The 26,935-nt window shown below is 40.3% G+C and overlaps 1 protein-coding gene and 1 non-coding gene across 3 annotated transcripts in view; both read left to right on the forward strand.

Moving 5' to 3' along the window:
• Positions 1 to 26,935, forward strand: part of IL13RA1 (interleukin 13 receptor subunit alpha 1) — a 68,559-nt gene that overhangs the window by 16,283 nt on the left and 25,341 nt on the right. Inside the window, exons 4-6 of one of the 2 annotated variants that reach the window (XM_037050188.1) lie at positions 3,346 to 3,466; positions 18,746 to 18,933; positions 21,132 to 21,283. In XM_037050188.1, the coding sequence (XP_036906083.1) occupies positions 3,346 to 3,466; positions 18,746 to 18,933; positions 21,132 to 21,283 (461 nt within the window). Of the gene's footprint in view, positions 1 to 3,345; positions 3,467 to 18,745; positions 18,934 to 21,130; positions 21,284 to 26,935 lie in introns of both variants that reach the window. The other variant, XM_037050189.1, reaches the window with a different exon arrangement.
• On the forward strand, positions 2,947 to 3,056 carry LOC118989864 (U6 spliceosomal RNA). Its single transcript, XR_005067113.1, has one exon. It is a non-coding gene; the product is annotated as a U6 spliceosomal RNA (small nuclear RNA).

The following is a 26,935-nucleotide window of genomic DNA, read 5'->3' on the forward strand; positions in this document are numbered from 1 at the left end:
CAAAGGTCCAACTTTAAAACTCAGTTCTGCCAGTTTCTAGTTGTGTGACTATAGGCAGATTACTTAGCTCTTTCTCCCTTAAGTTTCCTCATTGGTAAAGTGGAGATCATGATAGTACCTACCTATCAGGACTGTTGAGAGGATTACATAAGTCAGTATATGTGAGATGCTTAGAATAGTTGCTGGTAAGGAGTAAATGCTCTGTACATAATGTTGCCACCTTGGTTGTGCAGGGCCTGTGTCCTACCTCCAAACCTTAGCACAATGTGACATGTTCTCCAGACCATTCTGTCTGCTTGCATTGCACTGATCAGAAGTGTATGAAGTGGCCCTAGTTGGGTAGCTCAGTTGGTTAGAGCATTGTCCCAATGTGCCAGGGTTGTGGGTTTGATCCCTGGTCAGGGCAAATACAAGAAAGAACCAATGAATGCATCAATAAATGGAATAACAAATTGATGTTTCTATTGGTCAAATCAATAAAGTGGTATATGAAGTAGTATTTGTAAAATTATAAAATTCAGTACTGTTAGGAGGGTGGGAGCATGGTTTAAAACAACTCCCCAATTCTCATTTCTTTAGGAGTTTAATAATCTGAAAAAAGCTAAATTGTGTTATGACAGTAAAATGGTTGATGACGACTCAGTACAATAGCACTTCAAGGATCCTGGGAGATAAACAGGTTTGCAGTTAAACAGAGGCATTTAATATAGAGACATGATGCCTCAACTGAAAACACTTTTTTTTGTTTTTTATTTTTTAATATCACTAACCTTTTGTTTGTTTGTTTCTTTTTTAAACATATTTTATTGATTATGCCATTACAGTTGTCCCATGTTCCCCCCTTCATTCCCCTCCACCCTGCACACCCCCTCCCACCCACATTCCCTCCCTTTCGTTCATGTCCATGTGTCACAAGTTCTTTAGATTCTGTATTTCCCATACTATTCTTGCCCTCCCCTGTCTATTTTCTCCCCACTATCTATGCTTATTCTCTGTACCTTCTCCCCCCTTCTCCTCCTCCCACCCCGCTGTTGCTAACCCTCCATGTGATCTCCATTTCTGTGGCTCTGCTCCTGATCTAGCTGTCTGCTTAGTTTGCTTTTGTTTTAGGTGTGGTTGTTAATCACTGTGAGTTTGCTGTCCTTTCACTGTTCATATTTTTTATCTTCTTTTTCTTAGATAAGTCCCTTTAACATTTCATATAATAAGGGCTTGGTGATGATGAACTCCTTGAAGATGACCTTATCTGAGAAGCTAGATAAGCTAGTTATCTGCCCTTTCATTCTAAATGAAAGCTTTGCTGGATAGAGCAATCTTGGATGTAGGTCTTTGGATTTCATGACTTGGAATACTTCTTTCCAGCCCCTTCTTGCCTGGAAGGTCTCTTTTGAGAAATCAACTGACAGTCTGATGGGAACTCCTTTGTAGGTGGAGGTGACTGTCCCCTTATCTCTTGCTGCTTCTAGAATTCTCTCCTTCATTTTAATCTTGAGTAAAGCAATTATAATGTGCCTTAGTGTGTTCTCCTTGGGTCCACCTTCTTTGGGACTCTCGGAGCTTCCTGGACTTCCTGGAAGTCTATTTCCTTTGCCAGATTGGGGAAGTTCTCTTTTATTATTTGTTCACATAACTTTTCTACTTGTTGCTCTTCCTGTTCTCCTTCTGGTACCCCTATAATTTGGATGTTCAGACATTTAAAGATGTCCTGGAGGTTCCTAAGCCTCTCCTCATTTCTTTGAATTCTTGCTTCTTCCTTCTTTTCTGTTTGGTTGTATCTCTCTTCCTTCTGGTCCACTCCATTGATTTGAGTCCCAGTTTTCTTTCCATCACTATTGTTTCTTTGTGCATTTCCCTTCATTTCACTTAGTGTTGCCTTCATTTTTTCGTCTGATTTGTGACCAAAATCAACCAGTTCTGTGAGCATCCTGATCATCAGTGTTTTGAACTGTGCATCTGATAGGTTGGCTATCTCTTGGTCTCTTAGAAGTATTGGCTCTGGGGCTTTGAGTTGTTCTTCTGCTTGAGCCATAATGTTTTGGTCTGTTTGCACCTGTTATGTATGAGGGGCAGAGCCTTAGGTGTTTACCAGGGCGGGGCAACCCAATTGCTGTGTTGTGACTCTGTATGTGGGGGTGGAGTCAGAGAGGAAACAATGGCACTTGTTCTGCTCTCTCTCAGATTTTGGTCCCCTCTGCCGCTTCCCCCAAGCAAACCAGACCCTTCTGGTGCTGGTTCCCAGGTGGGTGGGCTTGTGTATATTCAAGGACCCTGTGGGTCTCTCCAACGAAATCTCCTGTGAGGCTGGGAGCCTCTCCTGGCACCTCAACCCCCGAAAGTTTTCCAATTGGTGCTTTTATGTTTTATTTCCCGTCACTGGGGCCCTGGGTTGTGTGGTCTGTCTCACTGCCCATTTTTTTTGCCTGGTTTATCTGCACACATTTGTGTGTCTGTGGTCAGCCAACCACCTTACGTGCCTGGTTTCCTCCCCACACTTTGTTTGGTAACCCCCGTCTCTTCCTGCGGGGACCCCTCTCTACGGGCCACCAACTCTGCCCCTCTTACTGGTCTGTATGAATGGTTCATTGTTGTCGGACTTTGGTACAGTTCAGTTTTCTGTCTGTTCTGGTTGTGTTTTTGTTCCTAAATCTTTGTTGTCCTTAAGTTTGGTTGTGTGAGGAGGTACAGTATTTCCACCTATGCCTCCATCTTGGCTGGAAGTCATGAAAACACTTTTTAATGGTAGAGATTTCAGATTATAAAGATTTTAAGGCTCCTAAAGTCATAACACAGGATAGGCAACTAGTAAGAGTTACATTATACTTACCATTTTCCAAATTGCTTCAGGAAAATTGTTTAATGTTTAGGACAAGATGTGATAGTTTTGACCAAAAGATTAGAAGGTAAATTATAACTCAATAAATTTGCTATTTTAATGAGAGGTAGATAGTGCTTGCTTCAGCAGCACATAGACTAAGATTGGAATGATAGAGAGAAGGCTAGCATAACCCCTGTGGAAGGATGACATACAATTTTGTGGGGAAAAGAATGATAGATTTACAGGTTGTTTATACTTTCACATTCATTTAGAAATCCTACAGTCATTTCTTATGATTAAAATATTATTTGACCTTTCAACTGTGTCTCCAGTTACGGATGTAAGAGTTAGGGTCCCTCAATGACAATAAAAGTGTTTTCTTAGTATGTGGAGGTGACAGAGAAAGTTGTGAGCATTTTAGATTTGGATAAAGCAGCATGAAATACCCCATCCATCCTATGCCCCAGAGTGATTGGCTAGTCTGCCTTATAAGGAAAGGAGGGTCCTAAACTCTTGGCTGGGTGTTCTAGGTGATCCGGAGTCAGCGGTGACTGAGCTACAATGTATTTGGCACAACCTGAGCTACATGAAGTGTACTTGGCTCCCTGGAAGGACCACAAGTCCTGACACTAACTATACTCTTTACTACTGGTAAGTTTGAGCAGAATGCTTATGGGGAAGGACAGTTGTAATGCTATTGGGAGTCTTTGGATCTAACCTAGTTTAAAAAATAAGAACAGACTATTTTTGGCACACCCAAAAAGATGAACAGTTTGTTGCAGTGGAAAATATATCTGGTTTTGGTGTCTACTTAAAAAAAAACTTAAAAAAATCATTATAGATCTATAGGATGTTGCAAAAAATACACAAGGAGATCCTGTATACCTTTCACCCAGCTTCTCCCAGTGATAACATCCTATATAACTAGAGGATATGTCAAAACCAGAAAGCTGGTATTGGTACAATCCACCTAACGTTTACAGTGTTTGCAAGTTATTAATATACTCACTTGTATATGCATGTGTAGTTCTATGCAGTTTTATCACATATGTTGATATAGAACAGTTCCATTACCACAAGAATTCCTGGAGTTTCCCTTTTATAACCATACCCATCTCCCCTCTGCAGCCCCTCCCCCTGCCCTCCTCACCCTCTAGTCTCTAACCTCTGACAACCACTAATGTGTTCACCTCTGTAATTTTGTCATCTGAAGAATGTTATGGGAATGGAATCATACAGCATATAACTGCTTGATGAGACTTAAAAAAACTTTGCATAATACCCTTGAGATCTATTCAAGTTGTGGCATATATTAATAGTTTATTCCTTTTCATTGCTGAGTAGTATTCCATGATATGGATGTACCAGTTTGTTTAAACATTAATTTATTGAAGGATATGGTGGTTGTTTCTAATGTTTTTATTTTTATTACTGTTTTTTAAAATCTTCACTTGAGGATATATTCACTGATTTGAAAGAGAGAGAGAGAGAGAGACAAGCAGAAACAAACAAGCATTGATGTGAGAAACATCGATTGGCTGCTTCCCATGTAGGCCCCAATTGGGGATTGAACTTACAATCTTTTGGTGTCGGGACAGTGCTCCAACCAAATGACCCAGTTGCCCAAGGTGGTTGTTTCTAATTTTTGGTATTATGAATGAAGCTGCTGTAAATATTGATGGACATAACTTTTCTTTCTCTGGAATAAATGCCCAACAATACAATTGTTAGGTGCCATGGTAATTGCATTTTTAGTTTTATAACAAACTGCCAAACTGTTTTATACTAACAAACTATAGAAATTACCCCAGAATGTATAGTCTTCCAAACTGTTTTCTAGAGTGGCTGTACCATTTTACATTCCCACCAGCAATGTATAAATCACTGGTGTCTACCTTTAAAAAGGAAAATTAGGCTGGTGTAGCTCAATGGATTGAGCACGGGCTTGCCAACCAAACAACCATGGTTCAATTCCCAGCCTTGGTTGCAGGCCAATTTCCAGCAGGGGACACACGAGAGGCAACCATACATTGATATTTCTCTCCCTCTCTCCTTCCCTTCCCCTATCAGGATAAATAAATAAAATCTTTTTAAAAAGAATTTAAAAACATGTTTTAAGCCCTGGCTGGCATAGCTTGGTGGATTGAGTGCAGGCCTGTGATCCCAAAGGATCCTGGTTCGATTCCCAGTCAGGGCACATGCCTGGGTTGCAGGCCAGTTCCCAGCAGGGGACTCACGAGAGGCAACCACACATTGATATTTCTCTCCCTCTCTCCTTCCCTTCCCCTTTAAAGATAAATAAATAAATCTTTTTAAAAAAGGAAAATTATATGCTGCTCCAGTTAAAAACTAATTTAGTTCTCCACAAAATAATTAATAGTTGGTATTTGTTACTATAGCTACAAAATCTGTTGAAGTCATCAATTAATCTTTAATCATTTTTCTTTGCTTTGGGGCCTAGAATTATTAACAATAGGACAAGGAAGAAAGGACCAGGTTCATAAGTTCAGTTCAATAAAATTTTAATTTGCACATATTGTGGGCAAAGTGCTGAATGGACAGCTGAGGTAGAAAAACATGTGTCTGCTCCTAAAGCTTAAAATGTAAAGAGGTAGACAGTGCTTAACACAAATACCTATATAAAAAGAAGAGTGAAGATGAAGGCTGTTGCAGAGGTATAGACAAACTCGTGAGAAGATAGAGTGGAGCTTCGGGTGCTGGCAGGGAGAGACTGGGAGGCTTTGATGAAGGTGGACAGCATAGATGGGGAGTTTCTCAGAGGCTAGCATTTGGGGAGGAGCGTTCTGAGGAATGGGGATATTTAGTCACTGTGATGTCAAGGTGGGGAACTTGGGAACTGGCAATCTGTTATTCATGTGACCTTGTCCCTTTTTCTATCGTTCACTCCAACTGCTTTGGATTGAATGGAGTGCAGAAACCATGTCCAGGACTTCTGAAGCTATAAGATAAACATGGCCTTTCACCCTGGAGTGTCCATTTTGCCCAATGACTTGATGAGAAGTGTTTTTGGTATATTAAAACACTCATGCCTAGATCATAGAATAGAATGCAAAAGTCACATGATTTTTTTAAACAAAAACCTCTAAAGTTACCTGGGGGTTCACATACTTCTGGCAAAGATAAAAAGTCCTACTAGGGAAGCCAGGTGGTTCCACCCCTCTTGCACTCTGCTACTGAGCCCACACTGAACTTTTTTCAGTTCCTCAAACTGACTCTTCAAATGCTCAAACAGAATGATGGAATTCCAACAGAATAGTGGAACCATTCTGTATGCCCTCACAGCCTGTTTCTTGCCCTGTCACCTGAATACCTCTTATTTGTCCTTATCTCTTCCTCAGACATCATTTTCTCTCCACAAAGCCTTTCTTGACCTCTCAAATCTGTATATATGTGCCCCGTCATTGTTATGTCCCACAGTACCTTGCACTTTCCTGTATCATAGTACTGGGCACAGTGTTGTCATTTCCTGTTTACTTAGTAGTAGCCCTCCCCAGACTGTGGTCTCCCTTGAAAGCAGGGGCTGTGTCTTGTTTTCCCCTGTGACTGACACATGGTACATGCTGCGTATATTAATTTTTTAATGTTTTTTAAATATATTTTATTGATTATACCATTACAGTTGTTCTATTCCCCCCGTTCAATCCCCTCCACCCACACCCTCCCTCCCCCACCATTCTCCCCCCCCCTTAGTTTATAACCACGTGTCTCAAGTTCTTTGGATTCTATATTTCCCCCACTATTCTCGCCCTCCCCCCTATCTATTTTCTGCCTACCATCTATGCTATTTTCTGTGCCTTCTCCCCTCTTCTCCCCCTCCCACCTCCCTGTTTCTAACTCTCCATGTGTTCTTCATTTCTATGGTTCCACTCCTGATCTAGCTGTCCTCTTGGTTTGCTTTTGTTTTAGGTGTGGTTGTTAATAACTGTGTGTTTGCTGTCCTTTCACTGTTCATCTTTTTCATCTTCTTTTTCTTATATAAGTCCCTTTAGCATTTCATATAATAAGGGCTTGGTGATGATGAACTCCTTGAACTTGACCTTATCTGAGAAGCACTTTATCTGTCCTTCCATTCTAAATGAAAGTTTTGCTGGATAAAGCAATCTTGGCTGTAGGTCTTTGGATTTCATGACTTGGAATACTTCTTTCCAGCCCCTTCTTGCCTGTAAGGTCTCTTTTGAGAAATCCGCTGACAGTCTGATGGGTACTCCTTTGTAGGTGACTGTCCCCTTATCCCTTGCTGCTTCTAGGATTCTCTCCTTCATTTTGGTCTTGGCTAATGTAATTATGATGTGCCTTGGTGTGTTCCTTCTTGGGTCCAACTTCTTTGGCACTCTCTGAGCTTCCTGGATTTCCTGGAAGTCTATTTCCTTTGCCAGACTGGGGAAGTTCTCCTTTATTATTTGTTCAAATACGTTTTCCACTCGTGGCTGTTTCTTTCCCCCTTCTGGTACCCCTATAATTCGGATGTTGGAACGTTTAAAGATGTCCTGGAGGTTCCTAAGCCTCTCCTCATTTTTTTGAATTCTCATTTCTTCATTCCTTTCTGGTGGGATGTTTTGTTCTTCCTTCTGGTCCATTCCATTGATTTGAGTCCCCGTTTCCTTTCCATCACTATTGGTTTCCTGTGCATCTCCCTTCATTTCAATCAGTCCAGCCCTCACACGTTCCTCTAATTTGTAACTTTGTTCCTCTAATTTGTGACTATAATCAACCAGTTCTGTGAGCATCCTGATAAATAGTGTCCTGAATTGTGCTTCTGAGAGGCTGGCAATTTCTCGGTCGCTTAGATTTATTGGCTCTGGGACTTTGAGTTCTTCTTGCGCCATCTTTCGGGTTGTTCATGCCTGTTCCATAGCAGGATCAGAGCCCTAAAGTGTTCACTAGAACAGGGCAACTCAGTCGCTGGGTTGTGACGTTGTAGGTGGGGGCGGGGTCAAAGAGGGACAATGGCTCTCACTGGTCTTGCAGAGCAACTAAGTTGCTGGGTTGTGACGCTGTATGTGGGTGCGGGGTCAAAGAGGGACTCTGGCGTCCCGTCTGCTGCCTGTCGCCCTGGCCCTCACTGGTGCTGAAGGGCCACTAAGTCGCTGGGTTGTGACGCTGTATGTGGGGACGGGGTCAAAGAGGGACTATGGCGTCCTGTCCGCCGCCTGCCGCCACGGCCCTCACCGGTGCCACAGTTGCTGCCGTCACCGGGCCCACGCGTTTTGTCCCACTGCTCGCGAGTGTGCCACCGCCGTCAGCCCTCGCCCCCTGGGGCCTGCGTGGTCTGTCTCACTGTGCGCAAATATGCGCCTGCGGTCTGCCCCGCACCCCAACTGGTTCCCGTCTGCCTGCGCGCCTGGGTCGGGGGCCCTGTGTTGCCCGTCCCTGCTCGCTGCTGGCTCCGCCCCTCTTACCGTCCCCGTTGAACGGTTAGATGTAGTCGGACTTCCGTATAATTCAATTTTCTGTCCTTTGGTTGTGTCTTTGTTTCTCCAAACCTTTGTTGTATTCAACCTTGGTTGTGGGAGAAGGCACAGTGTTTCCACCTATGCCTCCATCTTGGCGGAAGTCCAATTTTTTAACGTTTTGTAGGTAGGATCCAAAGCAAGAGACTATTTGAGACTGGGGTGAGGACTTAGGAGGGATAAACACCACAGGAATATTATAGTTCAGGACCAAGAAGAGAGGAGGATTGAGTACGTCTCACTCTCTAAAGAAATGTTAGTGGCCCTGACTGGTGTGGCTCAGTGGATTGAGTGTCCTCCTGAGAACCAAAGGGTCACAGGTTTTATTCCCAGTCAAGGCACATGCCTGGGTTGTGGGCCAGGTCCCCAGTAGGGGGTGCGTGAGAGGCAACCACATATTGATGTTTCTCTCCCTCTTTCTCTCCCTCCCTTCTTCTCTCTATAAATAAATAAGTAAAGTCTTTATAAACAAACAAACAAACAAACACTTTAAAAAATAAAGAAATGCTAGTGAAGGGGCCAGAGAACTAAACCTTAAAAGGAGCCTGGCTCTGACAATGTTGCAGTGAAGTCTCGAGAGAGCTATTATTACAGGCTCTCAAGAGACCTTAAAATTTGGTAACATCCCTGGAGTCATTGTTGGTAGAATCACAGGGTCTGTGTCCATAGAGAGGGCAGGGAAAGGAAGGAAAGACATCTTAAAACTGTCTTATTCCATGGCAGACTGCAGGAAAGTAACCCAGATATAGCAATTGGGGTGACACTGGATGTAGCCTAGTCTGTGGATTTCTTATAAGAAAAGTAGGAAAGTGTGTTGGGTCATGTACTAGCACAAACCAAGTCTAGAGCAAATTGCAAAATGATTGCTCTGATGGGTGACTGAATTACAAAAATACTGGACCAACCAATTGGAAAAAGCATTCTTCTTCTGGGTTAATGCAGTGTCTTGCCAAAGCTCACAGCCGATGGTGCTTCAGCTGCCTTTAAGCCCTCAGTCTATGCAAGTGCAGAGCACAATCTCCCATGATTGGAGGTGGCTCAAGAAGTCATCTCAAGGGAGTAGTGGTTCACTGGCACCCCAAGGGGCAGAGATCAGGGGTGGCAGTTTGTGTCGTACATGTTCCTGGAGTTGATCATCAGCACAGACTCTTGCTATACCTGTGCTGTTCAGTATAGGAGCCACTAGCCACATGTGACCCTTTATGTTTTAATTTAAATTTATTAAAATGAAAGCAAATTAAAACTTTAGTTGCTCAGTCTTACCAGCCAATTTCACACAGGGCTAGTGGCTCTAGTGTTAGCACAAATATTGAACACTTCCATAATCCCCCCAAATTTTGTTGGACAGTGCTGATATAGATGCTGTATCTTCTGCCCTCACCATTCTGTAACTTATTTCTTAAAATATTTTATTTATTTATTTTTAGAGATAGTGGGAAGGAGAGAGAAAAAGAGGGAGAGAAACATCAATGTGTGGTTGCCTGTTGCATACCCCCTGCTGAGGACCTGGCCCACAACGTAGGCATGTGCCCTGACCGGGAATTGAACCAGCAACCCTTTGGTTCACAGGCAGGAGCTCAATACACTGAGCTATACTGCTTTCAGATCTTGGTTCTCTTCCTTACTAGCAAGTGTGATTTGGAGCAAGTGCCTTTTCTCTGAGACTCAGTTTTATAATCTGTAAAATGGTTGGTAGTAATAATATTACTAATTCTTTTTTTTAAAAAAATACGTATTTATTTATCGTTAGAGGGGAAGGGAAGGAGAGAGGGAGAGAAATATCAATGTATGGTTGCCTCTCATGAGTCCCCTGCTGGGAACTGGCCTACAACCCAGGCATGTGCCCTGACTGGGAATCGAACCGCGATCGTCTGGTTCGCAGGCCCGCACTCAATCCACTGAGCTATACCAGCCAGGGCCTAATATTACTAATTCTTAAGATTGTTATGAGGACTGCTCTCATATGAAAAGTATTCAGAGCTGTGCCTAACTGCTAACATGTATTTGGTAAGCACTCCATACATAATAGCTATATTATTTTTATTACATCCTCCTCCCTTGCAGAAGTAGCCAGTATACATTGCTAGCCTTTTCCCGCACCTTGCAGGATTGGCCCGTAGCCCATACTTCCTCCTCCTCTGCTCCCCTCTAGAGAGATTCTTTCTAATCAAAATGACAAAAGAAAGTGAGACTCATGGCTCATTGATTACCAAGTACTTGGAATTGATTTAGATACCAGTTTAAATCATGTCAAATGGCTGGACTGTTTCCCTAATCCCTAGTCCAAAAAATGTCGTGTCATTTCAAAGACTCGGGGCAATGACTTGTGGCTCTGAATGGAGAGTATGTCACTGCAGGAGCCTGAAAATAACTGCAGACTAGCCATGCCGATGAATTTTAGGGAGTTTCTTACCACATTAATCATCTTTGGAGTTGGGAAAATAGTCTCATTTGTTCATTTCTTTCTTACTATGTCTGCAGTGTGAGTGTGTGGAGAATTTCAGTATGTGGATTTTTAAAAAATCGTCACCCAAAGTTATGTTTTTACTGATTTGAGAAAGAGAAAGAGAAAAACATTGGTCGGTTGCTCCTACCCTGTATGCACCTCAACTGGGGATCAGACCCTCAGCCTTTTGGTGTATGGGACAGTGCTCCAACCAAGCCACACAGCCAGGGCTGTGTGTGAATTTTAATGTGAAGTAACTGAATGTTTTCTATCTTAGGTTATCATCTTGTCTTTCACAAGAAGTCCCTAAAAATTGTCTATTCAAAACCAATACTTTCTATTTTCTTATTTTTTCTAAATTATAGCAAAAATTTAAATTCTATATCTGGGGTCCATGAGAATATGTGAAATGCTCAGTACAAAATTGAAAAACGAATCTCAAAGATTGCCCATTAGAGGAGTTCCTTTATTATTTGAAGCAAAAATAATTTTGTACATAGTTTTCTCTAGTTATGTAACAAAAATGTTATGTGTCTTTGGCTTCTGTTTCTGGCTGTGGTTGGAAAACATTCCAGGACTGTGTGACCTAAAAACTAGCCAGGGCAGTTAGTGTTTTAAAAGGCTGTTTTTATTTATGAACAACTGGGGACTACAGCTAGGAGAAAAGCCTTATGTATTATTTTTTAAGGAACAAGGACATTTTCTATATTGAAGCATTTCTTTGCACAGCCTTTGAAGGGTTAAATATATATATATATATATATATATATATATATATATATATATATTCTTTTGTTTTTAATTTATTTAATTATTTCTCAAGTACAGTTTTCTGTCTATTACTCCCATCCCATCCCACCCCCCGTGCTCCCCCTCCCTCCCATTTCCACCCTTCTCAGTTGGTGTCCATGTATCCTTCATATGTGTTCCTCTAAATCCCTCCCCTATTTCCCCTGAAATTCCCTCCCCTCTTCCCTCTGGTCACTGTCAGCCTGTTCTCCATTTCAGTGTCTTTGGTTATATTTTGCTTGCTTGTTTGTTTTGTTGTTTAGCTTCCTGTTAAAGGTGAGATTATATGGTGTTTGTCATTCAACACCTGGCTTATTTCACTTGGCATAATGCTTATTAGATTTGAATTTTCTTCTATTTTTTAAAGATTTTGTTTATTTTTATTTTTATTTTTTTAAGATTTTATTTATTTATCTTTAGAGGGGAAAGGAAGGAGAGAAGGAGAGAAATATCAATGTATGGTTGCTTCTCGTGAGTCCCCTGCTGGGAACTGGCCTGCAACCCAGGCATGTGCCCTGACTGGGAATTGAACCGCGATCGTCTGGTTCACAGGCCCGCGCTCCATCCACTGAGCTACACCAGCCAGGGCAAGATTTTATTTATTTTTAGACAAAGGGGGAGGGAGGGGGAAAGAGAGGAAGGGAAACATCAAAGTGTGGTTGCCCCTCATGTGCCCTCTACTGGGGACCTTGCCTACAACCCAGGCATATGCTCTGACTGGGAATCGAACTGGTGACCCTTTGGATTGTAGGTCAGCACTTAGTCCACTGAGCCACACCAGCCAGAACTTCTTTTCTTTTTTTAAAGACTTTATTATCTGGGTGTAGTTTTAGGTTTACAATAAAATTGAGAGGAAGGTACAGAGATTTTCCATATATGCCCTGAGCCCGCACATGCATAGCCTCCCTCGTTATAATATTCCCCACCAGAATGGTACGTTTGTACCAATGGTGAACCTATGTTGACACGTTATTATAACTCAAAGTCCATATTTTATATTAGGGTCCACTCTTGCTATTATGCATTCTATGATTTTAGACACATGTATAATGACATGTATCCACAATCATAGTATCATGCACAGTAGTTTCACTACCCTAATAGTCCTTTGTTCTCTGCCTGTTCATCCCTTCCCCCACTGATCATCTACTGATCTTTTTACTGTCTCCATAGTTTTGCCTTTTCCAGAATGTTACATAGTTGTAATAATATAATATGTAGCCTTTTCAGACTGTCTTCTTTCACTTAACAAGATGCATTTAAGGTTCCCCAGCTCATTTCTTTTTAGGGCATATAATGTTCTGTTTTGTAGATGTACCACTGTTTAACCCACTGAAGGCATATTGGTTGTTTTCAAGCTCTAGCATTGACAAATAAGGCTGCTATAAAGATCTGTGTGCAAGATTTTGTGTACACATAAGTTTTCAACTCCTTTAAGTAAATACTAAGGAGTGTGACTTCTGGATCATATGTTAAGAGTATGTTCAATTTTGCAGGAAATTGCCAAACTAACTTCCAAAATGACCATACCATTTTGCATTCTCACCAGCAATGAATGAGAGTACCTGTTGCTCCCCATGCTATTAGCATTTGGTGTTGTCAGCATTCTGGATTTTGGCCATTTTGATAATATTAGTTATATCTTGTTGCTTTAATTTGCATTTTCCTGGTGACATGTGGTACATCTTTTCATATTTACCATTTGTATATCTGTGGTGAGGTGTCTGTGAAGGTTTTGGCCCATTTTGTTAGTGGGATTGTTTGTTTTCTTGTTGAGTTTTAAGAATTTTTTTGTGTATTTTGGATGAGTCCTTTATCATATGTGTCTCTTGCAAATATTTTCTCCCACTCTGTGGCTTCTTTACTTATTCTTCTGATACTGTCTTTTGCAGAGCAGTGTTTTTAATTTTAATGAAGTCTAGTTTATTAATTATTTTTTAAAGAAGATTTTATTTATTTTTAGAGAGAGGGGAAGTGAAGGAGAGAGGGAGAGAAACATCAATGTGTGATTGCCTCTTGCACACCCCTCACTGGGGACCTGGCTTTCAACCCAGGCATGTGCCCTGACCAAGAATTGAACCAGTGAAACTTTGGTTTGCAGGCCCGTGCTCAATCCACTGAGCTACACCAGCCAGGGCTATTTCTGTTTTTTAAATCCTCACTCGAGGACAATTTTCATTGCTACTTTTTAAAGAGAGAGGAAGGGAGAAGAGAGAGAAATATTGATGTGAGAGAGAAATGTTGGTTGGTTGCCTCCTGTATGCGCCCAGACCAGGGGGATTCAAACCACAACCTAGGCATGTGCTCTGAACAGAGGTCGAATCTGCATCCTTTCAAGTTATGGGACTATGCTTCAAGTAACTGAGCCACACCAGCCAGGGCATTATTTATTTTATTTTATTTTTAAAGATTTTATTTGTTTACTTTTAGAGACAGGGGAAGGGAAGGAGAAAGAAGGAGAGAAACATCAGTGTTTGGTTGCCTCTCATGCACCCTTCACTGGGGACCTGGCCTGCAACCCAGGCATGTGCTCTGAGTGGGAATCGAACCTTCAACCCTTTGGATTACAGGCTGGAACTCAATCCACTGAGCCACACTAGACAGGGCAAAGCATTATTTTTTTTAATAGATCATACCTTTAGTGTTATATCTAAAAAGTCATTGTCATACCTGACTTCATCTAGGTTTTCTTCTGTGTTATCACCTAGATGTTTTATGGTTTTACATTTTTGGATATATGTCTGTAATCCATTGTGAGTTTAGTTTTCAGAAGAGTACATGGTTTGTGACTAGATTCATTTTTTGCATGTGGATATCTAGTTGTTCTGGCATCATTTGTTGAAAAGACTGTCTTTCCTTGGTATCGCCTTTGCTCCTTTGTCAAAGATTAGTTGACTTTATTTATGGGAGTAGATCTGAGGGTTTTTTTTCCTTTTTTAAAAGTTGTTCAAGTACAGTTGTCTTCATTTTACCCCATCACCCCCCCCCCCGATCCCCTATATCTGAGTTTTATAAAATATGATTAGCAGCATCCCCTGGAGAATTGCTGTCAGAATACTGACTCCTAGGTCCTGCACAAAGCCTTCTAAGTAGCCTCTGGGAGAAGGTTTAAGAAATCTACATTTTTTACACTTTTAAATGATTTTATTTATTTATTTTTAGAGAGAGGGGAAGGAAAGGAGAAAGAGAGAAAGAAACACCAACATTTGGTTGCCTCTCATGTACCCTCTACTGGGGACCTGGCCTGCAACCCAGGCATGTGCCCTGTCTGGAAATTGAGCCAGTGACCTTTCTGTTTGCAGGCTGGTGCTCAATCCACTGAGCCACACCATCTGGGGTACTTTATTTTTAATTACATTTTACTGATTGTGCTATTACAGTTGTCCAATTTTTTCCCTTTCCCCCCTCCACCCAGCACCCCTCACTCCATCAGGCAATCCCCCTACAGCATTGTTCATGTCCACAGGTCACGAATATAAGTTCTTTGGCTACTCCATTTCATATACTGTACTTGCATCCCCATGACTATTCTATAACTACCTACTTGTGCTTCTTAACCCCTCACCTCTTCACCCATCCCCCTCACCCCCCCATCTGGCAACCATCAAAACACTCTCTGTATCCATGATTCTGCCTTTGTTCTTCTTGTTTGCTTAGTATGTTTTTTAGATTCAGTTGTTGATAGGTATATATTTATTGCCATTTTATTGTTCATAGTTTTGATTTCTTTTTCTTAAATATGTCCCTTGAACATTTCATATAATGGTTTGGTGATGATAAACTTTAGTTTTTTCTTATCTTGGAAGCTCTTTATCTGCCCTTCAACTCTAAATGATATCTTTGCTGGATAGAGCAAGTTTGTCTGTAAGTCCTTTTTTGTGACTTTGAATAATTCTTACCAGTCCCTTCTAGCCTGCGAAGTTTCTTTTGAGAAATCAGCTGACAGTCTTATGGAACTTTCCTATAGGTAACTAACTTCTTTCCTCTTTCTGCTTTTAAGATTCCATCTTTATCTTTAAGCTTTGGCATTTTAATTATGATGTGTCTTGGAGTGGGCCTCTTTGCATCCATCATAATGGGATTCTCTGTGCTTCCTAGACTTGCATTTCTATTTCCTTTGCCAAATTAGGGAAGTTTTCTTTTATTAGCTTTTCAAGTAGTTTTTCCTGTTTTGTGCTCTTTCTCTTCTCCTTCTGGCAACCCTATGATATGAATGTCGGACCTCTTAAAGTTGCCCCAGAGGCTGCTTATACTATCCTTGTTTTTTTCAATTTTTTTTCTTATTGTTGTTCTGAGTGGTTTTTGTTGTTATTGTTGCTTCCTTGTGTTCCAAATCATTGATTTGACTCTTGGCTTCATTCACTCCACTGCTGTTCCCCTGTAAATTGTTCTTCATTTCCATTAGTGTATCCTTCATTTCTGACTAGTTCTTTTTTTATGCTGTTGAGGTCCTCACTAAGTTCCTTGAGCATCCATATGACCAGTATTTTGAACTCTGCACCTTATAGATTGCTTATGTCCATTTGGTTTAGTTCTTTTGGAGTTTTGATCTGTTTTTTTTTCATTTGGATCATGTTTCTTTGTCTCCTCATTTTGGCAGCCTCCCTGTGTTTGTTTCTATGTGTTAGGTAGAGTTTCTTTGACTCCATGTCTTGGTTATGGACTAATGTAGTAGGAATCCTGTAGGGTCCAGTGGCATAGCCTCCCCATCACCCAAACTGGGTACTGCAGGTATGCCCTTTGTGTTAGCTGAGTACACCTTCCTCTTGTAGTTGAGCCTTGGTTGCTGTTGGCAGGTCAATGGGAGGGATTTACCCAGGCCAGTCAGGTGGAAGGATTGGATGTGACCACCGACCACCAACTACCACCCTCTATGGAGGAGAGTTGATACAGGGGCAGGATGGTGTTGGTCTGATATGGTCTGTAGATGCCACTGGGTGTGCTGGCCCTGGAGTTTCCTGGGTGGTGCAGGCCAAGGTCAGCCCCCACCTGTTTTTCCCAGAGCCACCCTGCCTGAGCTATAAAGCAATCGGAGATGGCTGCTACTTGTGTTGGGCTTGGAGATTCCCAGGTGAAGCTAAACTGTAAATCTAGGCTGGCTGCTGCTAGTTCCAGGCCTGGGGCCAATTAGCAAGAGGTCTAGGGGCTGGGGATTTACTGAGGTTATCTGTTGCTTGTTTGAGAGGATAGAAAGTTGTGAATCATGAGCCAAGACCAGCCATTCATATGGAAAAGTCATTGTTAACAGCTTGGGTGGTCTGGTAACTTGGGGAATCTCTGTGTATCTCAAGGGTAGAGGAAACAATGTTAGCTAGGTTGATGGAGTCTCAGATATGGCACCAGCCTTCTCTTTCTGTGGCTCTGTGGCTCTGTGAGTGGAGGGTTCAGAAAAGGGACAATTGCCTCTGCCTGCCTTTCTGTCTGGGAGAAAGCTGTCTTCCACCTTCCACCTTGATGCCTGACACTTTAGTTCCTCCCTTTGTACTACTGGTGCCTTTCAAGCTGCTACCCCAGTGCTGGAGCTCAGAGGAGTGAATTTGGGTCAGTGAGTTCATGTGTGGGTTCTTTAAGGAGAATGGCTTGGGTCTCTAGTAGTTTGTTCTACTGACTCAGTCCCTGCTGGTGTTTGTAGCTAGAAGTTATGGGGATTTCATGGCTCTGGAACCCTGCGCTGGGGGGCCTGATGCATGGCCACAACTCTTTGCTCCAAAAATATCTTTCCTGAATTTTTCTCCCCCACACATGGAACGGGTTGTGGGACCAAGCCATTCTTTGTCTCTGCCCTTTCTATCAGTCTGGATGGATGTGGTTTCTTTAATTCCATAGTTGTCAGACTTCCACTCACCTTGATTTTAGATGGTTCCTAGTAATAACTGTTTATTTGTAATTTTGATGTGGTCATGCGAGGAGGCGAGCTATGCTCACCTATGCTGCCATCTTGACCAGAAGAGGAACGTGCATTTTAAATGACTACAGATGATTCTGAAGTAAGAGATCAAGGGTTTGGCACTCTACTCTTCTTTCATTATTTAAACTGTTTGCCTTTTCTGCAAAATCTTTGCATAGCTCCCATTTTGGTTGATGATATAAGGCTTGACCTGTGTTTTCTGCCAAACAGAATTGTTAGCCTAGACAAAAAAAAATTGTAATGAGCACATTCTCTCTGCGTACACTATGCTAGGTGCTGAGGATCCTTAGAGAAGTTATGTGTACAGGATTTTGTAACAGGAAATAAGGTATCAGCGGTACTGGTTATGGAAGGCAGTTAAAGCCACACACTGAGGTGAGTCACTTAGAAAGCCAGTATATTCTGGAACATATATCTGGCAGTGATTGGATGGAACTAATAATGAAGGTGTGAGAGGTTAGTCTGGAAAAGACATGAAGGCTGAACCGATTAGGAAATGAAACAGGGTGAAGGCAATGGGCATATTACAAGAGAGAATCCAAGAAGCTTTGCAAGGAAGAAATAACAAAATTTGGTGATAGAATATAGGGAAAGGAGGGGCAAAAGGTGATTTCAAAGGTTGTAATTGAGGGTCTCAAAGGAAATGACCTCTGACTAGTGGAAATTGGGAACATTAGGGGAAAAGGCAGTTTGTTAAGGAAAAAGGGCATATGTTTGGATGTTGAATTTGAGGCAAGAGCAGAACACTCAAATGGAGCAGTCGTAAATCTGGGACTGGATCCAAGGTGAGAGGTCAGGACTAGGCATCCCTAGCATAGATATTCTACTTGAGGGGTGGAAGTAATAAGCTGAGGGTGAACAGATGAGGGAATAAGAAATAGAGAGGAATGTGCAGAGGGCTGTGGAATGGGTGGGAGCCCTCTGAGAAGAGAAGAGAGAGGAACAAGAGAAAACAAGGAAGAAGCAGACAAGGGACCAGAGAAGAATCATGGAATTCAACAGATGGGGTATTTTCAAGAAGCATAAAACTTCACATTTTGGCCTCCTAACACCTTGTATTCAGAATAGGAAAAAGAACTAGTACTCCTATAGTCTCCATAGCTATTGAAAGTACCTGGGTTTGGCAAAAAGGAACATTAATTTCTTCTTAGAGTATGAAGTGGAGCTATGTAAAATAGAGTTTTAGAAAAAGCTGCCTTGCCATATTGCAAAAATTGCTTTTCATGAACATCTTCAGTCATTAAAAAAATTCTGCCATTGTTTCTTGAGTTCCTTGTTAAAAATAATGCAGAAGATTTTCTCATTTTGCCTTGTAGGCACAGCAGCTTGGAAAAAATTCTTCAGTGTGAAAACATCTACAGAGAAGGTCCACGCAGTTCTTGTTCTTTTACTCTGACTAAACTCAAGAATTCCACTGTCGACCTATATAGTGTTCAAGTCATGGTCAAGGATGATGCAGGAAAAATTAGACCATCCTTCAGTATAGTGCCTTTAACTTCTCACGGTAAGTTTTAGAAGTTCTCTGTTGTTCTTTTGAACAATCAATGCAAATAATAATAAAGGATTTTGGTTTTAAGATCTTTCCAGAAAAAAAGGCTATGTTTATATACCTTTCTTTGATCTTTTTTAAAGTAGCACGGTCAGAGATTCTGACATTCTGTGTGGTCCATGAACTGATTGATCAGAACAGCCAGTACAGCCAAGTGTTAACCTGTTAGAAAGAACCCCCTAATTGAAAACAAAATATCAGCTTGAGGCACTAGCTCCTTCACTTTGGACAAGGCATATAGATTCTCTTTAAGTGTTCCCTCATCTGTAAAACAGGGTACATACTCCCTCTTGATCTCAAAGGATTATACAGCTGACCCTTAAACAACATGGGTTGGAACTGTGTGGTTATATGTGTCTTTTTTCCCCCAAGAAATTTGTACAGTACTGTAAATTTGTTTTTTCTTCCTTATTTCTTATTAATATTTTCTTTAGCTTACTTTATTATAACCATACAGTATATAATGCATATATACAATATCCACTAACTGACTGTTTATAATATCAGGAAGGCTTCTGGCCAACAGTGGGCTATTAGTTATACGTTTTTTAGGAGTCAAAAGCTATACACAGATTTTTGACTGGGGGGTGGCAAGTCCTTTAACCCCTTTGTTGTTCAAGGGTCAACTGTAATTAAGTTCCAAGTGATGTGAGGTGTGTCAGAGTGTTTTGTAAATCTCCAAAGCAGACTACTGTAAGCATCATGTTTGTTTATTTGTCATAATACCCTAGCAGGGAGCTCATATTCTGGCTATGTGGTATACAAAAACTTTATACATAAATAACCATGAACTAACAAAAGCTCCCAAATCTGTGAGCAGAGCACTATTTACCACTCATTCAGATAGTCATGGAAGTGAATTGTAATAGTGAATCAAAGGCAGCTGAGTTTATAGGTCAGGGGACTGAGGTCACAGGAACATGCTAAGTGGGATAATCTGAAGCAGAGCCTTTCTCTGTGCTCTCCCTTGCTTGGCAGGTTGTCCTTGATGGACCTTTTGAAGCTCATTTTGCTATTTTTCTTCCTAGAGATTAGTGATGACATAAAGGGAGATCCTTCTCAGCAGGAAGGTGATATCTTCAGGTTTTCTGTCAATTTTCCATTCTCTTCCATTGTGTGGTCTTACCCATAGTTGAGTCCCCCAAAACTAAATTGACTAAGCTAATTTTTTCACTTTATATTAAATTGTGGTTATAATCACTTAACATTAAATTTACATATCCATTCCTAAGTGTACTGCTCAGCAATTGAATATATTAACATTGTTGTGCAGCAGATTTCAAGAAATTTTCCATTTTGAAAAATTGAAACTTGATGCCCCAAACACTATTTCCCTGCTCTGGGTAACCACCTTCCTACTTTCTGTTTTTATGATTTTCATTACTTTATATACCTTATGAGTAGAATCATATAGGTACTTGTTCTTTTGTGATAGGCTTATTGCTTTTTTAAGGGTTTTATTTATTTATTTTTAGAGAGGGGGAAGGGAGGGAGAAAGTGAGGGAGAGAAACATCAATGTGTGGTTGCCTTTCATGTGGCCCCCACTGGGGACCTGGCCTGCAACTCAGGCATGTGCCCTGACTGGGAATCAGACTGGGGACCCTTTGGTTTGCAGGACGGCACTTAATCCACTGAGCCACACCAGCAAGGGTATGATGGGTTTATTTCATTTAGTATGATATCCTTGAGGTTCATCTATGTTGTAGCATGTGACAGAGACTGGGCTAGTGTTTAAATTGTTGCCTTTGATTGGTACAAATGGTTGACGGCCAGGGAATCTTCTTACACCTGGTGCCCCTGTTACTTATTAGGTGAATGAACATCTGGATCCAAGCCCTTATTTTCTTTATGATGCAGCTGGATGTTCAGATTATACCCTGGCCATGCTCTAACCTTATGCAGGTTAGAGTTCATGTCACCTGGCAGGCACCCAAAGATGTTCCTTAGATCCATTTTACTAAGTGATTTAAAATCAGCTTTTTACATTAATTGTGCCTAATCAGAAATCTAGAACTGTATGTCTGATCATGTAAGGCCATTCATAGTATCAGCCCTATTTGGATTTAACTTTGTGACCTTCATTATCTCTACCCACAAATGTATTATATCAAAATAAACTCTGGAAGCTAATTTGTATTTTTCTATCTTTCAGTGCAACCTGATCCTCCACGTATTAAAAGTCTCTCCCTTCAAAATGGTGTGTTATACGTGCTAGGGAAGAATCCACAGAATTTTGGTAGAACTTGCTTATCTTATCAAGTGGAAGTCAATAACAGCCAAACGGGGGCACATTTTATTTTGTCAGTAAGTTTTTTTTAGATCATTGTTTTTATTTGGATCTTTTTCTTTCACTTGAATTTCTTAAAGTGTAACACATTGAAACATCAATGAAATAATGTTTAGATTTGTCACATGATTATAATGATGATACTGAAACTTCTTGTCTGAAATAGGATGGTGGAAGGCTTGAGGTTTTATGGTAGCATTGACCTCAAGATTCAAGCCATACATTAGTTCATTTGCTCAAAAAGTTTTTCTATGCATCTACTGTACGTATATGATACCTAGTAAACAAGTTATTTTCCATGAAGCTTAAGTACCTTACCTACTAGAAGATAAATATGTAAATGAACAAGCTAATTTCAGGGAATGGATGCCATGAAGAAAATGAAACGGGGTGATGTAGTGGAGTGATGGGGGGGTGCTGAGGGAGTATTAGGTAGGGTAGTCATCCAAAGTGATGACATTTGAGATGAGACCAGAGTGATGAGCAGGAGCCATCCATGGGAAGATGTGGAGTTGGAGAGGATAGCAACTACAAGGACTGAAGCAGCAATGAGTGTGGCATGAGCTAAAAACAGAATGGAGGCTGGGGTCAGATCAGGTAGATACTTGGAAGCTTTGGATGGCCATTCAGTTTTCTTGGAGTTTGAATACTAAAGTACTAAAGTATTCAAATTTGAGTAGTTGGTATTGGTTGGATTATCTATGGTTTTGCTATTCAGAATCTAATATAAAACATGCTAATGAGAGCTCCCTATGGAGAACTGGGCATAACAGTATGGGGTATAATGTCAGGATATCAGTGTCATTGTTACACTTTAGAGTAGAGGCCACAAACTGGGCCTCCAACATTTTTGTTTGTAACACAAAGTGGGGTTTTGTTTATGTTTTTTTTTAATTTAATTCTTGTTCAAGTACAGTTTTCTGTTTATATGTTTTTTAAATTTGAATTTTTTGCCCAGATTTAAAATTGTGGAACTCAAGGAGCATAGTTTCCATAAGGTGGCACCTTGAGACCACAGGGACTGTGCCACTCACTTGTGTGCCACCTGCCCAGGCCCTGTGTGCCTTTGAGTTTTAGATGTTAGAAACCAAATGTTTTACATTGGCTTTTATGGAAGCCCAGCACCTCACACGAGGGCAAATTCTGTTGTTCAGTTGTTTGAGCTCATCATGGAAGTTTCAAAATACAGATTTACCATGATTTGAGTTATGATGGTGCAAAAAGTGATGCACATTCAGTAGAAACTGTACTTCAAATTTCGAATTTTGTTTTTTTCCTGGACTAGCAATATATAGTACGGTACTCTCTCGTGTGTAATTACTTTTAGTTCAATGCTTCAAACATTCTTCAGGACTACTTTGCTTTTAGCTGTGTCCATTAATGGTGAGCACCCATACATCCATTGTTTTTTCACTTTTTGTATACTATTCAATAAATTACATGATAGACAACACTTTATTATAAAATAGGCTTTCTGTTAGATGATTTTGCTACGTAAGCGTTCTGAGCATTTTTAAGGCAGACTAGGCTAACCTGTGATGCTCACTAGGTTGGGTGTTTTAAATGTATTTTCAACTTAGGACATTTTCAACTTATGAGGTGTTTATTGGGATGTAACCCCCATCATAAGTTGAGGAGTGTCTGCACTTAATAAAATAAGCCGCTGTTGACAGGATGTAACTCCAGAGGGAATGACCAGGTCCACAGCTGAGCAGAGCTGTTCTGGAAATTTGCAGATAAATCTATTTCAGAAATATAGTAACCATTATCTGGAACAGAAACGGGTGTCCCCATACAATACTACAAAGGGAAAAAGCAAAGGCTTCCAAGTGCAGAGGAGGTGTGCTTGCATGTAACTGAGCTACTGGAAAGCTGAGATTTATTTGATGACTCCCAGCCTTTAGTGCTCTCCTGCATCAAATTCTGAATACACATGCTACTTGTATTAGTCATTTGGCACTGAATTATGTCCTACTAGTTACCCCGATCACATGTGTAGGCCTTTTCTCTCCACTATAAATATAACCTCCTGTAGGGAGGAGTTAGGTGCTATTTACCTTGTGCTGTCCCTGCTATTAATAGCAGGTAACAGGTATTGAACAAGTAGTGTGTGCTAGGTATTTTAATAAGCATTTCACCTGAATCATCTCATTAAGTCCTTACATTAATTCCAAGGGTCTAAATCCTGCTTCTCCCCTCATTTTACAGATGAGAAAAATCAGTCTCAGAAGTTATTCCTAAGATCACAGTTTTAGAAAGTGGTAGAGTCAAGATTGCAGCAAAAGTCTAAGTTCAAACATTTTGTTATTAAACACTGGAGACCACATTAATACTTCCCCTTAATAGTAACAGCCATCATTTATTAAGTGTTTGTGATATGCTACAGATACCCTCTTTTGTGTACTTCTTATATAGTGGCTTATAACATTTCATGAAATAGGTTACACTTTATTGCGACACTAAGGCTCAGAGAGGTTAAGTAACTTAGTACAGGTCACACAGCTAATAAATATGACTTCAAAAGTTGGTCTTCATGTATTAAACTTTGACAAATAATAGTTGGTATAACACCATTTGTGTAATTATCACTTAATAACTTTTTGTTGAATTGGATTACCTTTTTTACAAACTTCTGAATGGAAGAGAACACACATACTATGTAATTTATTCACCTAAATCAGAACTATAGTCTATGACAGAGGTGTCGAACTCATTTTCACCAGGGGCCACATCAGCCTCGCATTTGCCTTCAAAGGGCTGAATATCATTTTAGGACTGTATAAGTGTAACTACTCCTTAACAGTTAAGCGAGAGCTTGGCACTGCCATTGGGTAGAAACAGGGTGCTGGGCCAGATAAAACAAGGCAGAGGGCCAGATTTGGCCCACAGGTCTTGTGTTTGCCACCTGTGGTCTATGTGGAATTCACTCTTTACACATTCTTTACACACTTGAGTTTAATGTAGTCTCTCCTAGCAGATGGTCACCAGCTGCTTCCTTCCCTAGAATGTCATTGACTTTTTATGTGCACCCTGATCTTGAGCTGTGCTGGTTAGACGTTGTTGTTTTTTTTTTTTTCCAAGACTTTTTGAGGAATTGCTTTGCCTGGTGTTACAGTTAGGCTGGAACATAAACTGGTGCCATCACATGGGGCTGTGGGTAGAAGTAGCTTATGACATACTCACAAAGTGAGAAATGTCTCGTCTTTGACTACCTCCATCCCTGCAAACTATCTACTTGGTTCTCTGTGCCTTCGTTTTCTTTTTCTCATGGAGGTATCTGAGTAGCTGATACACAACACAAGAGGATTTACATTTGAACAAGAGTCCAGAAACTTTAATTTACACAATGATGTGTGTGTGTCTGTGTGTATGTGTGTTTGGGGGAAGGTCCAAGGGCAGGACATCAGCCTGCAACCTGATCCCTCAAGTGGTACTTGACACTGTGATTTCCCAGCAGGCCTCTGATTCCAAAAGGCCAGCAATGAGTTACAGTAGTCCCTCAGTGGCTTTTTCTCTGTACCTATATGAAGTGTTGATAGGATGACCCTTCATCATTCAGTTGGCTTTTCAACTCTTCATAAAATGCTGATAGGAACCATTTGGAGAATGACACTGAATGCCAAAAATCACGGCTATGTGTTCTGGTCTTTGTTCCATGTTTAAACATCTCTTTGATAGAAGTCGAATTATTTTTATAAATGTCTAATCACATACATTATACACCTGAAACTAATATACTATTGTTTGTCTATTGTAATTGGAAAATAAAAAATTGCTTTAAAAAAGAAGTTGACTATTTTTTCCACCTTTAGTGAGGTTATGATTAACAAGTAAAAATTGTGTGTATTTAGGATGTACATGTAATTATTTTTAAAATGTACAATCTGATGATTTAATATACATATACATTGTGAGTTGATATGCACAATTAATTTCATTAAGATCCATCACATCACTCAGTTATCTTTTCTTTTTGGTGTGGTGAGAACACTTAAAATTTATTTTCTTAGCAAATTTCCAGTATACAATACAGTATTGTTATCCATAGTCCCCATGCTGCACATTAGATCCCCAGAAGTCATTATTGAAATTTTGTGCCCTTTGACCAACATCTTTCTATTTTCTGTATCCCCCAGCCTCTGGCAACTACCATTCTATTCTCTGCTTCTATGAATTTGACTTTTTTAGATTTTACATAAAAGTTAGAACATGTAAAGAAGGAGCTCCTACCTTTTGCAACATCATGGATGGAACTGGAAAGTATTATGCTGAGTGAAATAAGCCAAGTGTTGAAGGACAAATACCATATGATCTCACTTTTAACAGGAAGCTAAACAACAAAACAAACAAGCAAGAAAAATATAACCAAAGACACTGAAATAGAGAACAGGCTGACAGTGACCAGAGGGGAGAGGGGAGGGAATTTCAGGGGAAATAGGGGAGGGATTTAGAGGAACATATATAAAGGATACATGGACAACAACTGAGAAGGATGGAAATGGGAGGGAGGGGGAAGCACGGGGGTGAGATGGGATGGAAGTAATAGACAGAAAACTGTACTTGAAAAATAATTAAATAAAAAATTGGGGAAAAAAGCATTTCTTCTCACATGCCAATGTAATTCACTAAGTCTTCTGATAATAAATTAATATTGACTTTCCAATTTAAAAAAAAGTGAGAACATGTAGTATTTGTCTTTCTCTTTCTGTGTGACTTCACTTAGCACAATGCCCTTAAGTGTCATCCATGCTATTGCAAATGGCAGTATTAACTTCTTTCTCATGGTGGGATAATATTTTGTGGTATATATGTGCCACCTCTTCTTTATCTGTTCATCCAATGATGGATATTTAGGCTGTTTCCACATCTTGGCTATGGTGAATAATGCTGCAATGAACATAGAAATGCAGATAGTTCTTTGAGATCCTGATTTCATTTCCTTTGAATATGTACACAGAAGTGAGATTACATGATTGTGTGGTACATCTATTTTTAATTTTTAAAGGAGACTCCATACTGCTTTCCATGGTGGCTGCACCAGTCTACATTCCCACCAAATGCTTTGGTGGGAATTCCCCTTTTCTCCCCATCCTGAACAACGCTTGTTATTTGTTGATTTTTTTACGTTAGCCCTTCTAACAGGTTTTGGATGATAGCTCATTGTGGTTTTGATTTGCATTTCCAAGATGAATAGTGATGTTGAGCATGTGATGTTCATGTACCTGTTGACCAGAAGTTAGACTAAGCAACAGATTTTCATGTGTTGGTTTCTTTACTCAATTTTGAAATATTTGCATTTCAGGAATTGATTATTCTCTTTATGTCAGACAGCAAGTCACTTAAATTGTGTGGTATAAAATTTTATATTATACTTTCTTTTCTGTAACCTACTTATTTTGGATATATTCTCCATAAGAGAGAATGATTCCTCTTTTCTTTTTTAACATGTAATTGATGTATAGTCTATGTAGAAAATGCATGTCATTATATAGAGTTCAGTGATTTTTTACTAACATAACCAGTACCCCAGAAGCTCTGTTTGTGACCCTTTCTGGTTACTGCACTCCCAATGAGCAGCTATTATTCTGACTTTTAATCTCATGAATTTGTTTTATTGACTCTTTTTAAATGTTATATAAATGAATTATAGGCAATTTATTTTTTATTTT

Source organism: Sturnira hondurensis, unplaced genomic scaffold, assembly GCF_014824575.4.
Source record: "Sturnira hondurensis isolate 20B ecotype Veracruz unplaced genomic scaffold, ASM1482457v3 Scaffold0006566, whole genome shotgun sequence".
NCBI lineage: Eukaryota > Metazoa > Chordata > Mammalia > Chiroptera > Phyllostomidae > Sturnira > Sturnira hondurensis.